We start from the raw sequence: 15,464 nt of genomic DNA, 5'->3' as shown, positions 1-15,464 counted from the left end.
AGGCTTTGGAAGGGCTGCTCTGGTGGCTTCATGGAAATAGTCAGTGGTCAGGGTGGGGTGGGGCTGACTGTTACAAAGCCCAGGCAGACCTGGACCAGGCAGGGGTGTCATGGGTCAGGAGTGGTGGTTGGATCATAGATATCCTGAACTGATGACGGAGTGTGGATATAGAAGAGGGGGCAAGAATGACTCCGAGGTTTTTAGCAAACGTATCCAGAAGAGGAGAGCTGGGAGGGGCTGACATCTAGAAAGTGCTTTATAGAGGAGGAAGCCCTGTTACATGTAGCTAAAGGCTGAGCAGGATGAAGAGTAAGAACTGACCATCAGAGCATTGGAGAGGAGAACAAATACACAAAGTAGTAGAGAGAAGCAGAGGCTTGTACAAAGTGGCATGCAGTCGGAAGACAAGCACAGCCTATGTGAGCCACAGTGAATACCGATGGTGGGCGACAGGGGTGTGGGGAGCTGGAGAGGGAGAACCAGTTTGGAAGAATGCCTAACCAGGAGAGCTCAGTCTAGTCAATGTGTCGTTCTGCACACAATAATGCTAAAGGAAGAGCCTGAGCAACTCATAGCGATAGGATCATCACTGACCTTTTAACAAGAAACTCTCTTACGCAGGAGAAGTATAAAAGTATTTTAACAAAATGTGCATTACCTATGTATGGAGACATTTTGGGTGATGTGATCTTTTTTCTTCACATATGAAGTGTATCTGATTCTTCCATTGTGATTAGAGCATATCGTTAATAAAAGAAAGTAATTTTTGAAACTGTTTTGTATTGCGCATCTGTAGTATGTTACCAATCATAATTAAATTTTTCCCAGGTGAAACTCTTGCACAAGAGTCCCAAGGGATAGGAGCAAAAATGTTAACTCATCATAGCATTGTTTGTCATAACATGACACCTGGAAACAAACTAAATGTCTGTTGGCAAGAAAGTGGATAAATAAATTGCTAGATGCAAGTACTAGAATGAATCTTAGGAACCTAATATTAAATGAAAAGGACAGGCGGGGAGTGGTGGTTCACACCTGTAATGCTAGCACTCTGGGAGGCCGAGGCAGGCAGATCACTTGAGCTCGAGAGTTTGAGACCAGCCTGAGCAAGAGTTGAGACTCGTCTCTTCTAAAAATAGAAAAATTTACTGGGCATCATGGCGCAAGCCTGTAGTCCCAGCTACTCAAGAGGCTGAGGCAGGAGGACTGTTTGAGCCCAGGAGTTTGAGGTTGCTGTGAGCTACAATGATGCCACTGCACTCTACCCAGGGTAACAGAAAGAGACTCCCTCTAAAAAAAGAAAAGGAGAGAAAAGAGCAGGCTGGGCATGGTGGCCAAGCACCTTTAGTCCCAGCTATTCAGGAAGCTGAGGTGAGAGATTGCTTGACCCCAGAGTTCAAGTCCAGCCTGGGCAATACAGCAAGACCCCATCTTCAAAAAAGAAAAATAGGTGTAAAAAAAAAAAAAAAAGGCAAGACAGAAAGAAAAATAAAAAGGCACACCAGAGAAGATTCTAACACAATAAAACACCACATTATTTTTGCAAATTTGAAGCTTTTTGTTTTATACTTCAGTAGCGAGAAAAGAAGACGACTAAAATTAAAAGCTTTGTTATTGCCTGGTTGCCTGCATAACGGATTTGGGATGGTAAGCCTATTACAGCATAGCACATACAGGTCAGTTTTAGCTCCTGGGATTTGGAATTTAAGAGTTATATCACAATGCAAGTTAATTTAGAAGTTTTTTTTTTTTTAAGTGAAAGTCCTTGATTCGGGCCTTTAGCTGGTATTCCGAGTTAAGATCGATTATAAAGCAAACACATTTATAAAAGCTCCCCAGTTAAGTTCTGCATTATTGACTAGCACTTCCCTGAAAGTAAATGCATTTAGAGTAATAATCAGGTGCTACATATATGGACCTACAGACTCCAAACGGTTGGTTAAAAGTAACACATACTAAATGACTTAGCTACTCTACTTTTCAAAAGTATTTGCCTCTGGTTTCTCTCCCCCTGGCAGTGATGGCCTTTCCCAAATAAGGAGTGAAATCCCTAAAGTTTTGATTAGCGTCCCTTTTGGCACCAAGAGTCTATTTGAGATGTTAAATATGCCAGTTAGATTTAAGACCATATGTTTTTAATTTGAATGTTTAATGCCACTCAAAGATTCTCTGCATTGCTTCTCAACAATTTTCATGTTTAAGTCTCCTCACTCCTTTGCACTCCGGAGTAGTGGAAGGCTTAGCGAGAGGGAAAGGCACTGAAGTGACATTACGTAACAGTGTCTGCTGGGTTCCTGCTTCCTCCCAGGTAACGATGAAGCATTTTAAACCAGGCTACCTAGAAGGATTCTCCTAACCCAAAGGAGGAGGGTTTTTTAAACAATCAGAGCCCCTCAGATTTCTCAGATAACCTCTATTTATAATGGTCCTCGACGCCTTTGTATGAGAAGGACACACCAGCAGTAGCGTTTCCCATCGTCAGAACTCTAATTGCGCTGTGGGTTTCATTTATGCACACACACACACACACACACACACACACATGCGCACACACACACACACACGCACATAAGATTTTAAAAAGTGTACTCACACAGATATTCTTCACTTGAAAGAGTGAATTATGTTTGTGAAGGTTTATCTTACAAGTAAAGATCCTCGGGGTCTTAAAGTGGTAACAGTAGCAGGCACCCAGTGACTGCTCAGTGGGTATCAGAGTCCGTCCTTTTCCCAGCAATACTTCATGCCTAGAACAAGCCTTGAGATACGCACTGAAGACATAGAGATTGGGAGAGTTTAAGTGACCCACCCAAGGTCACTGCCAGCACATGACACAGAGCAACTCAAACCCAGGTGACCGGAACCTGCAACCTAATACGCTTGGCTGCTCTGAAGAAAATCACCTCCATTATCTCAATTTTCATTGTATTACAGCAGAAAATGACCCGACATTATATTGGTCTCAAAATGGGTGCTAGGATTACAGGCATGAGCCACTGCGCCCAGCCAGATAAAGAAATTTAATTCAAAGAATCTTGTAAAATATTAAATAGAAAATGTAGAGTTTGACCATAAAATTAAACCCTGGCTTTTCCAACTTCCAAGGGACCTTTTACAACAAATGTTTGGAATTGAACCCTAATAGTTACCAGAATCAACACAAGAGACGTTCACTTTTCCAAAAGATCATGTACCACCGCCCGAGTAAAGCCCAGCAGCAATAGATCAAGGGAGAGTCAGGGAGAGATGATGCTTGTAACCCCTTCTAGAAGAACAGCTGACCACCACCTGCATCAGCCTTGGACGGTGCAGGACTCCGGATAAGGAGAGCAGCACAACCGGCTGATCTGGATCTATGGAGGTTTCATGGCCCTTTTCTTAGGGCTGGGCCTGACAACCATCTCTGTACACATCACCGAGGAAGAAAAGCTTGCAAATTGTATGAATTAAGGAAAAGGGACACCATATACAAACATAAATTCTAAGATGACTAAAAGCCTCAACCCTAGAGACAATTTATAAGACAATATACAAGATTATCCTTATAATCTCCAAAAGCAGAAATCATAAGGAAAAAGGGCAGACAAGAAGAGGTACAATAAACGTACTTAAAAGATAAGCCACACAGGGGAGAAGAATTTGTAGCACATAATGGCAAAGCATTCATATCCAGAATATATAAAGGGCTTATATAAATTACTAAGAAAAAGATACATAACACAATAGAAAATAGATAATTCACAAATGCCCAGAAACATCCATCAATATGCTTAACCTCACAACTATAAGGAAATACCACTTCACTACTATCAGATTATCAAAAGCTGAAAAATCTAACAGTACAAATAAATGTTAGGAAGAATGTGGAGAAATCAGAAATCTCACAAACAATTGGTAGTAATATAACTTGGTACGACTTTGGAAAAGAATTTGGCTTTATCTATTAAATTGAAATAAGCATACTTTTAATCCCCCAAATCTCACTCTCAGGCATAGTTCCTAGAAAACCTTTTGTACTTAATCTCAGAACATGTACAAGAATGTTCCCTGCAGTATCATTTATAACAGCAGAACACTGGAAACAATCTAAATGCCCCTCAATGGAGATTATAAAAATCTATGCTATATTCACACAAAGGAAGACTACATTGCAGGTAAAATGAGGACTCTTTGATCACAGCTACATGAGTACATGCAAAAATGTAATGTTGAATAAAAAGATCAAATTATAAATATAGAGCAGGGGTGGGCAAATTATGGCCAACAGGACAAATCCAGTATCCTCTTGTATGGCCTGCCGTTTTTTAAAAAAATATTTGAAAATATTTTTAAATTTTAAAAATTTAAATTTTAGGCCGGGCGCGGTGGCTCATGCCTGTAATCCTAGCACTCTGGGAGGCCGAGGCGGGTGGATCGCTTGAGGTCAGGAGTTCGAGACCAGCCTGAGCGAGACTCCGTCTCTACTAAAAATAGAAATAAATTATCTGGACAACTAAAAATATATATAGAAAAAATTAGCCGGGCATGGTGGTGCATGCCTGTAGTCCCAGCTACTCGGGAGGCTGAGGCAGTAGGATCGCTTAAGCCCAGGAGTTTGAGGTTGCTGTGAGCTAGGCTGATGCCACGGCACTCACTCTAGCCCGGGCAACAAAGTGAGACTCTGTCTCAAAAAAAAAAAAAAAGAAAGAAAAAAAAGAAAAAAAAGAAAAAAAAAATTTTAATTTTAAAATATTTGAAAAAGATAGCAGAAGAATAGTATTTCATCACACATGACAATTACATGAAATTCAAATGTCAGGGTCCATAAATAAAATCTATTAGAGCACAGCTGCACTCATTCATAAACATTGGCTAGTTTATGAATTTATGTTGTGCCAATGCTTTCTAAATTGAATACTTCTGACAGAGACCCTATGACCCACAAAGCCTAAAATATTTATCATCTTGCCCTTTACAGGAAAGATTTGCTGACCCCTGTTATAGAACAATGCAAACAGTAACATTTATTAATATAGAAAATTTGAAAACACATAAAATATACAACAAAAAGGCTATACATCTGTGGTTCCCAAATACACACTTAGTCCCTGTGAAGCGTGGCAGTAAACTCCCAGGAGCTATGGGATATTTTAAATTTTTCAGGGAAACATGGTAACACCCGACATCCACTGGACACTGCAAACCATACACTAGTTTGAGGTCATTCACTGTCTCAACAACGGTGCTCTACATTCCCTTCAAGGACACCATATATTTGCAAAGCAAAATTTTTGGCGGGGGCCTCAGTAAAAAGCAAACTCCATGTGAAAGCTGACGTGGAACAGGAAATGAGGTTGGAAGTGTTGACTGGTTACAAAGGTTGAGAAGTTAGTTGTTCAGTGCCCAACAAGGACACACATCTCATTAATAATGTATGGTAGTTATTTAAGAACAAAATATTAATAGTATTATTTCTTCCTTTGAGTTCCTATATATTATGTTCTCAGACAGCTACTAAGTTTTAAGGGCACAAATACCCAATCAGTTGTTTGGACCTAACTACCTAATAAATGGAAATGTTAGGTATTTCTTTCGGCCTGGGCTTTCATGAACATCACCGCAGAGCCATCCAGCAGGGGTGTCATGAACAGAGAAGATCTGGGAACCCCTTAGACACATACATATGTGGTAAAAATCTAAACACACCCCAGAAATGGTAACCCTCATCACGAGAGTGCTTCCCTCTAGAGAAGCAGAAAAAAAGGTGAGATCAAGCAGGAATTCACAGGAATTTCAACTGTCCCCAAAGTCTTATCTCTTTTTAAAAAAACGAAAGCACATATAGCAATAAGTGAAGGTTTTGATGAAGCGGAGTGATGGGAACATGGGTGTTATATTAATTTGCATATTTTCCCATATAGTGCATACTCAGAACATTTTACTTTTTCATTTTTTTCCCCAAGGGCAGAGGAGCGGCTGTTGAAAGAAAAGAGGGCTCCTTTATATAAAAACATGGGAAGAGAAAGGTGAGGTAAGGCCAAGGCCGGTCCAGAGAGTGAGGGAGGAATGAGATTCAGCACCAAGCAACATAAAAGAAACCAGAACTCCAGGAATAACACAAAACAACCTCCCCTCGCAGTTAGGCTTTCCTGAATACAGGGGTTAAAAAACACTACCCGAGATTTCCTGAGTTAGCACATGACCTTCGGCCAGGGTCTCCAATAACACGGCACTTCTTATCCTTGATTGAATTAAGAATACCGTCACTAAAGGGGGAAATTGGGAGTATCTTAATAGAATCAGAGCCCAGGCTGAGATCAGTGGTTTTAAATAATGTACACAGGGTGCGGCCTGGGAGAGCTACAGCTTAGAAGCGGAGGGCCACTCAACGTCAGATTTTTTTTTTTTTTAAGGGTGGATGAAATCATAGGAATGTTTAGTTTGGCCTGGTTTTCTTCTACCAAAATGAAGGAATATTTAAAATCTCATAGCAATAAAAATGGAAACAGAGAACAAGCCAGTAGCTGGGTGTAGCCACCAGCAGAGACCTCTGAAGCCCAAGACATAAGATTTAAAACTGTCCCCAAAGGACATGGGCTGAAGGCAGCAGCAAGAAGACAGAGTGGGCCTCAATGAAGTCACCTTTAATCAGCAATCTACTAGGGAGGAAGAAATGTGAAAAGTAGGAGGGAGAAAAGCAAAACAAAACAAAAGCAATCCATCACTGTCAGCACATATTATGATACATTGGCACGATACACTCATATTGGTACTCTTTGTAAAATGTGACCCTCTGCTGTAGACAGGTCATCTGAAACTGTTTGAAACGGGACTGGGTGGAGCCAGGTAAAGAGAGTTGAGAAAATCCCCGAAGGCAGAAGAGCCGACTGACCATCCACAGGCTTTGGAGAGAGGGGCCCTCAGATTACATCTTCTGTCACTCACTGTCTGGGCGATCGTGGACAGGTGTCATAATCTTGCTAAGCTCCCGCCACATAGTCTGTAGGACGAGGATAATAACACTGACCCTACGAAACTGTCGTGAGTATTCGTGAGAATGTATATGACAGCCTCGGCGCAGGTCTGACGCTCAGGAATGGCTTAGAAAATGGGGGCATTTATGATGAAAATATTAGCTGGGCTTTGTTTCCCAATCCTCCTCAGTTTGTCTTGGAACTGTGATGGCCATTCCTTCGGATCTCTAAATCCTAATCCTGAAATGTTGCAGGCCAGGATCATTGCATGTCTTAATTGGGTAGTGGTCTCGTATTTCTCTTCTGCTGCGAGTGTGTTTCTGCTCATGAACCCAGGAAGCACCTGTGTGATTCTCTGCAGAGAGCGACCTGGATGGAACATCGAGCCCCATCTGAGCAGAGATCACAGTACAGTGAAGAAGGTTAAACAATACCCATGAGGCTCTGAGATGGACACCCACACATCTTTCTTGAGCCATGGTCCCCTTTGAGAATTCAACGAGAATTGTAAAGCCTCTCTCCAGTTTTTTTTTAAAGGCATATATACCCGTATGTATAAGTCTGCATTTAATTACCAGAGGGATTTGTAGATCCGAGTCTATCCATAGATCCCCTGGCGGCTGGTGACCCTCTGTGAAGGACCCCCGGCTGTAAGAATATATACAAGTGTTCTCTGCACTCCCCGGCAAAGGCCAGGTCTTTATCTGAAAACTGGAATCAAAACCAACCAAGAGAACAGAAAACAAATTTTAAAAATCCAAAGTTCACGTGTAACTTTGAAATCCCTACACATAGTTTACATATGAGATAAAAAAAAAAAAAAACAGGAACTCAATATTGTTTTTTCCTTTCTTTTTTCCTTTTTTTAAACAACACGGTTAGGGATTGATGCCAAATAAATGTTTGCCTTTACAGCAGTAAATGGAAGTTGGGTGGACTCCCACGAGGACTGTTGAGTAACGGGAGAAACAGCCATCGTGGTGACCGCAGCACTTTTTCAAAAATTCTCATGAAGTGTTTTGCTCTAGTATGACAAATTCATGCAATTAATTAAATAAACATCACTCTGTTTTAAGTCTAAATGGACTATTGATTCCATTACCTTGGACAAATTACTCACAGTAGACAAAATAACCCTTCCTTGTGTTTGCTTTTTGTAAGAACAAAATATTAGACTAAAGGTACCTCAGCAACCCCAGTAATATGAAGAAAATTCTAAGTGACGCCCACCATCTCTCAAGGTTCTTAGTTAACTGATATAATACTTAATCTCTCAAGTGCACTGTACTCACCACTGAGGTTCTTGGCTCCCGCATCACAGATTACTGGGGAGTAAGACTGGGTCCTGCTCGTCTTCGATTCCCAGCTCCCTGACACAGAGCAGTAGTGCAGTAAATGTGTCGTCAACTAAATTATTTCACAGGACTTTCATATATTTTCAATTCCTTCTCTTCCAGGGTATACATAGAACTGAAATTGCCAGATCATTTGTTCATTTTCAGTTTTACCTGGAAATTCTTTGTAAAATGTGACCGTATGTTGTAGACAGGTCATCTGAAACCTCTTTTTACTTTTTCTGAGAATTACTTTTTAAAATCCTTTGCCTGTTTTTCGACTGAATGATTTATCTTTCTCTATCAGTCTGCAGTCCTTGGTGTTTTATATATTCTGAATGCCAGTGATTTGTCTATTACCTTGACAAATGTTTTCTCCCAATCTGTCACTTATCTTTTAATCTTGTATCTTTTATCCCGACATAGTTTACTTTTTAATGTAGCCCAAATTATCAATCTTTTTCTGTTTCGGGTTTGAGCTTTTATATCTTAGGAGGTCCTTCCCTAGTACGAGGTGATAAAGACAGTCTCCTACAAACAACAGTTTTTTTAGCATAAATTCTTCCTGAGACTTCAGGTAAACCTTATGCCTACTGCATTTAACTTCTGGGAAAGGATGTTAAAATGTAGTTCTTTTTGTCACACTTTTGTTTCAGGCCACAAAACAGTGTGGATTGCTCACATGCCAAAGGATGATGCTGGCCGACCCAGCAGGATTTGCAAAGAATCTGTCTGAAAATAGATTTTGTATCCCTTAGCCCAACAGTCACCTTGAGGTTTCAAAAGGTTAGAACCTGGGGAAGGATTTCTTCAAAGAAAGTTATGGGTGGGCCAAATCCAACTCCCTTCCCACCACCCCATGGGAAGGGTTCAGAGCTGCTTCCCTCTTTTCTCAAGCCAGTGAGCAAGGCTTCAGAAGACCAGCTGGAATGGCTCAATACATGTCCCTGGCCAGAGGTCAAAGGTCGGTGGTGCCTGGAGACCAGGTGTGGAACAGGCGGTAGGATTGTCTAACAGTGATACCACCCAGGCGCTTCTGCCCAAGCAGGTGAGGACTTCAGCTGTAAGAGGCTCCAAGGTCACATCACACACCAAAGCATCAACCCCAGGGATGGGGGCCAGGGCCAGGCTAAGTGCAAGACTAGGGTACAGAGAAGAAACCACTGTCCCCTCCCCATTCTTCACCAGAGGAGGCCCAAGATAGGGGAGGGGAGGAGCTCAAAGCGGAATGAAATTTGAAGTTTTTGATTTTTATGTAAGACCAGACACACATTTTTTATTAAAAGGGGGCTATTCTTGTCACTGAAAGTATCCCAAGGAATTAAAAAATATATATTTTAGAGGGACCAGATATTAACTGAGAGTGAGAGGGAGGGAGCTACCATAAACTTCACAGGGCAGGGAACGAACAGCCCCACAGAGCAGGCTGCAGCAGGCAACGGGAGGAAGAATGTCATCTCCTGGCTGTGCCCTGTCCCCGCTGTCCAGTTTGGGGGCTTTGCCGTCAACATTCAAATGGAGCTACAGCATCCATACAGCACCTTTCTGAGAGTTTAATGCTACAGGGCCAGAGTCCTACAGTCTGTACATATTTATGTATATCAGTCATTGCCTGTCACATATTTGTACACAATAGAGCATGACTTCTGTACATTAAAAGTAACATACAAGGAGGTATTTGTACACCTATGTTCATAGCAACATTATTCACAATAGACAAAAGGTAGAAGCAACTCAAATGTCCACCGATGGATGAATGGATAAACAAAGCGTGGTATATGCATACAGTGCAATGTTATTCAGCCTTAAAAAGGAAGGAAATTCTGACACATGCTACAACATGGATCAACTTTGAGGACATGATGCTACTTGAAATAAGTCACTCACAGAAGGACAAATGCTACGTGATTCCGCTCACATGGGGTACACACACCTAAAGGAGTCAAATTCATAGAGACAGAAAGTAGAATGGTGGTTGCTGGGGGGAGAGGATGGGGACTGTTTAATGGGCACAGGATTTGGGCTTTTGCAAGAAGAAAAGAGTTCTGGAGGCTGGCTGCATGACAATGTGAACATACTGAACTGTACGCTGACAAATGGTTAAGAAGGTAAATTTTATATGTGTTTTACAATAATTAAAAAATGAAATCATGATCCAAAAAAATAAACTAAATTAAAAGAAGGAAATTTAACCTTCATTAGCCATATATCAACAGGTCTCGGGTGCCAGGATTTAATGCCCATGATCTCATTTAACCCTAATTTCAAACCTATGAGGCAAGTCCTTTCAAAAGCCCTGTTTTCCAGGTAGGGAAACTGAAGCAGAGAAGGGCTAACCTGCCTAAGGTTATATGACTTGAAAGGAGCTGAGAGCCAGAACCTCTAATCCCTGGGGCAGTAGGCAGATTTCATTGTCACGGAAATCGCCCCACTCACAGCCTCTTAGACTGGAAAGGATCATAGGAATAATTAGCATAATTGCTGACATGTGCATGGTTCTCTATGCTGTACCACGTACATTCTCATTTGATACTACTCATTAAAGTACTGTCACACAGGTGTTCTTTTATCAAAAGAGGAAATCAAGCCCTAGAGAAATTAAGGAACTTGCTTCAGGTCACACTACCAGTTAGGGCTCTGATCCCACAGCTTCTAAGTCTAGATTCATGCCTTCCCTTCCAAACCCAGCTCCTCATGTGGTCCAACTTGTCATTTCCAGATGAGAATGTCCATAGGGAACACACCCAGTGAGACTAATGGCTTATGCAAGGTCATATAAAGATCGAGATTATTTTGCATACATCATCGGCTTATACCTTTAAAAATATTTTGCCATGATAACACATATTCTATAAATATATGTTTGACAAAGTAAGGATGGCTATAGAGGCAGAGAGCTCTCTCAGCATAAAATAGAGTGCCTTCCTTTAGAAGCTCCTCTATTTGCAGAGCTGATATATCAGAACCACCACTTCACTTAAGTACCCAACTTTTCAGTGCCTGCCCTGACCCAGCCTCCTTGTCCATTAGCTCTACAATTATGCAGCGATCAATTGAGCAAATACTTAGACAGCACGTCTAGCCGCTCTCGTAGTGGATTTGGTACTGAAGCAGCAAAGTACTTGAGAGCTGGAGAATGCAGACCTTTGGGGAATGAACTACATAAATCCTCATTTGATCCTGACTACCTGTCTGTAAGGAATTCTTATAAGAGTCTCAGTAACACTGAATGAACTTTGTGATGTTTGAGCATAAAAGCGCAGGGCTAAGTTCACTTTTGTAGCACACTCTTTTCTAGAAAATATAACTCACTTCTGAGTTTGATTCGAGGCTGCTGGTAAGTGTGAAAGAAGACATTGCAGTCCCTGATTACAGGCATATATGTGGTTAATGGAATTTATCGATTAGCATGTGAAATCTGCCAGTGTAATCCCTCATATGCCAAATTAAGGTGCTCTTCTGTGAATGCCCGTGCTTTGGGTTTTTTGTTGTTTGTTGCCTTGCAGCCTTAATATTGTGGGTGAGGTTGGGGCTGGCAAGGACTGAGCAGACTCTATGTCGGTTGCCCCTTCTCTCTGGTTGGAATATGCAACAAAAGCCAAAGGGGAGTGGGTTCTATGAAGAGCTCAACAGCCGCAAAAGGTGTAAAGTCCTACCAATTACAATTTTGAAGTCTATTGGTTGGGAATCTCACCTCCATTAGTTCACAAAAACAAGGAGAAACCTGATTTCATTTCAAGTTATTAGTACTACACAATAAGAGTAATAATGGCTAACATTTAACGAACACTTTCTCCTATTAAACTATGTATCCATTAGATAGTATACTCCATGAGGGCAGGGACTAGGTCTACTTCTTTGTTTTCAATTTTTTTTTAAATAGAGATGAGGTCTCGCTATGTTGCCCAGGCTGGACTTGAACTCAGGGCTCAAGCAATCCTCCTGCCTCAGCCCCCAGAGTGCCTGGGACAACAGGCACACCTAACTGCCCAGCTGGGCTAGGTCTGTTTTACTTACTGCTATATCCCTAGATCTGAGTAGCATGCCTTGTATATGGTAGATTCTCAATAAATGCTTGCTGAGTGACTAAATAATCTCATTTGGTTTTCATGATAACCCTATAAGGTTTGATACAATATTGTAATCACAATTTTACACATGAGAAAACTGAGGCCAGTAGTAATTAAAATGTGTCCAAGGTCACAGCTGTAAAGTGTCAGAGCTTATATTCAAACCCATATGTACTCAACATCAGAATCTATGGTTCAACCACAACATAAGTTCACTGGTATAGGTCAGACCTTAGGGCTTTTCCAATACTGAGACCATCTAGCAAAAGGGGGCGTCTAAAAGAATGCATTTCACGTCAGTATGGATATCACTTTAGTCCAGCCATCATTTTTTCAATTTCTTCAATATTCTGCAATGACTAAATTTAAAAGAAATGACTTACCCACAAATCCTTCTTCACCAACCAGTTTCAGGGCAATTTTATCAGCCAACACTGAAGAGTTGCCATGAGCAATGTTCGCAAAGGGGCCAGCGTGCACAAATACAGGTGTTCCCTAGAGAAGCAGAAGAACAAGTCAAAATCCCAAAAGACTCATGGAAGCACAGATACCAAGATCGATTTGTGCCAAACAAGGTGGGAAGGAGTGTAGGGTGTTTAAAGACTCATCCAAGTCACTCTGCTTTCATTAATACCATATATTTAATGCGCCAAATCTTTAAAAGAGGGTTAAAACACCCTGACTTGATCAAAGGAATAAATTCCCTATATATTCTGGAACAGTATCATTCTACATTTAATGATGAGCCAGTGAGAAAAAGCTATAAGAATACAGTCCTTTCCTTCTATAATTTTGATAAGCCATTGTATTAGCTGCCTCAGTGACCAGGAAATAAACTATTTACCTACTTTCATTTTGCTCTGCATTATATTTTTGAAAAGAATGGAATTAGACTGTGATGTGCTAAGAGGTGTATTTATTTTTTTTTAATTAAGAAATTAGTCGATTCAAGAAAATCAAAAGTAAGCATAAAAATCAAGACAATTAATAAATTGTGGATGTCATAGAAGGCCAACTACATAATACCTAAGTTTATAGACTGTTTTTATTTTAGTAAGAAAGTTGCTCCTTTGATTTTTATAAGTTCTAAGTCTTTCTCACTGTTTAATTGCCTTCCAAGTTAGAAATCTGGTAACTATTAAGATAACAAAGGCAAAGAAAAATTTCACTCATAGTAATATGTTGGAGTAATTCTTATTAATAAAAAGCACAAAAGAAACCAATTTAAGAGAACCATCAAAAGCTACAGATTTTAATTCTTTAAACAAAATCTGTCTATATATTCATTTTTAATGCCACTTCTACACTTTTCCCTTTTCCTTTACTGACAATAGACCTTAATCCTATCCAAGAAGAATTTATCCACACACGTTAAAATGTCCAGGTTTTATTCAGAGCCCAGCCAGGGCCACTGGGGTCTGCACACGCGGCCTTGTTCAGCTCCACCTGTGAAAATACAGGCTGCCCTTGCAGGGACACGGGGAGGGCAGGGAGCGCTGTGGGGCCTGGGGGGCCGGCAACCATGGAAAATTCCCAGGAACCACAATGGGCTGTTAGCTGACCACGTTTCAAAGATGAGAAAGCTGAACAAAAAAGCAGGCAGAAAGGAAGTGTAAGAAAAGTCATCGCTGAGAACGAAAAAGATAGAGTTTATCAAAGCCACTATGTTGAGTTCTCTATTTACTTCTCCTCCACAGTCCTCAAGAGGGAGAATAATACAAGGCCCTGATATGTTCGTACACATGGGTGTGGAAATAAACCCCATAATAAACTGACGACCATAAAACCCAGACAGACACGCTGATGGATATGCATCACGTATGTTTAGTGTCTATATTCTCTTTCTTACCATCTAGAACTTCCCACCTCTATCTAGATAAACCTTTTAAATGCTCTGAAGAAAATATTTTAAAAAAGAACGTAAAGTCTCCATAACCTCCTAATCTCGCCAGTTCTAGCACGTCGCTGCCCGTGGTAGGATAGAGGCATCCGTAAAAGTTGAACGCAGACGATGTCACCGGCTCCAACCCTGGACGGGCAGCTGACTTCCCTCCCTCCTCTTCACACTGCAGCCCTCACCAAGGCCATCTGCCTGCGAAGCACAGAGCACTGGACTCCGGGGGGACAGGTGACAGCATGTGGCTGAATCAGCACAGACACATCACCGTTCCTGGGATAACCACACCCTCGGCAATACTTTAACTAAAAAAGAAAAGAACTTATATCCTTAAACCTTTGAACATTAAATAGATCAATATTTCAATTATATGTTAGCTTACAGCGTTCTAAAAGAACACTGTCCAAAAGAAATGTCTGCAATGCTAGAAAGTCTCTATCTGCACTGTCTGATACCGTAGCCACCAGCCACATGTGGCCACTAAGCCTTTAAATGTGGCTAGTAAAAACATCTTCTAATAAATAAATGCATAAATGGAAATGTGGCAAAGATGACTGAAGAACTGAATGTTAACTTTTCTTTAAATTCAATTAATTTGGATTGGAATAGCCACACGTGGCCAGTGTCATCAGATTGGACAGCATGCTCTGGCACACAGCGTTTCTGTCAGCACAGCACCCGGCTGGCCTGTGGGAAAATGTGAAGACCTCTCATTGCTTTCTTGTCTTGATTAAGTCTTCTACAGGTTCTCAGCCTGGTTGTACTGAGAATCACCTGGGGCACCCAGGCCCGACCCCCAGACATTCTGGCTCACTGGGCTGGGGGTGGAGCCTGGCACCAATCAGTACCCTTACATCTTCCCAAGTGCAGCCGGGATGGGGAACTACTGGTCTCCGGCAACTTGCAGACTTGCAGCCCATGATGACCTCCCACAGGACCGACAATCAAGGGTCTTCAAATGGGCGCACTGAAGCACGATCCACACACTAATCAGTGATTTTTAGATTGCCCTCTAACATAGATTCCTAGTCACCGATTAGCTACGTAAATCCAGAGTGACTCCACAGGATCAAGGTAGCAGATGTCATGCATGCAAATATTTTAACCGATTGCTGTTTTATGTTTTAAACAGGCCCATTATCTTTTAAAGTAATCTTAAAACAGCCTATGCATTAAATGAAAGATAGGCATAAACACTTGGAGAACAACA

General features: G+C 41.2%; 1 protein-coding gene across 1 annotated transcript in view; it reads right to left on the bottom strand.

Annotated features, from left to right (window-relative positions):
* The window catches only part of MTHFD1L (methylenetetrahydrofolate dehydrogenase (NADP+ dependent) 1 like), a 186,577-nt gene that overhangs the window by 93,515 nt on the left and 77,598 nt on the right, over positions 1-15,464 (bottom strand). Inside the window, exon 20 of the mRNA XM_045544570.1 lies at positions 12,741-12,852. Within this exon, the coding sequence (XP_045400526.1) occupies positions 12,741-12,852 (112 nt within the window). The remainder of the gene's footprint in view (positions 1-12,740; positions 12,853-15,464) is intronic.

This window comes from Lemur catta, chromosome 2 (assembly GCF_020740605.2).
Source record: "Lemur catta isolate mLemCat1 chromosome 2, mLemCat1.pri, whole genome shotgun sequence".
Taxonomy (NCBI): Eukaryota; Metazoa; Chordata; class Mammalia; order Primates; family Lemuridae; genus Lemur; species Lemur catta.
The sequence above is the reverse complement of the archived record's forward strand: the minus strand, read 5'-3'. Positions and strand labels throughout refer to the sequence as shown.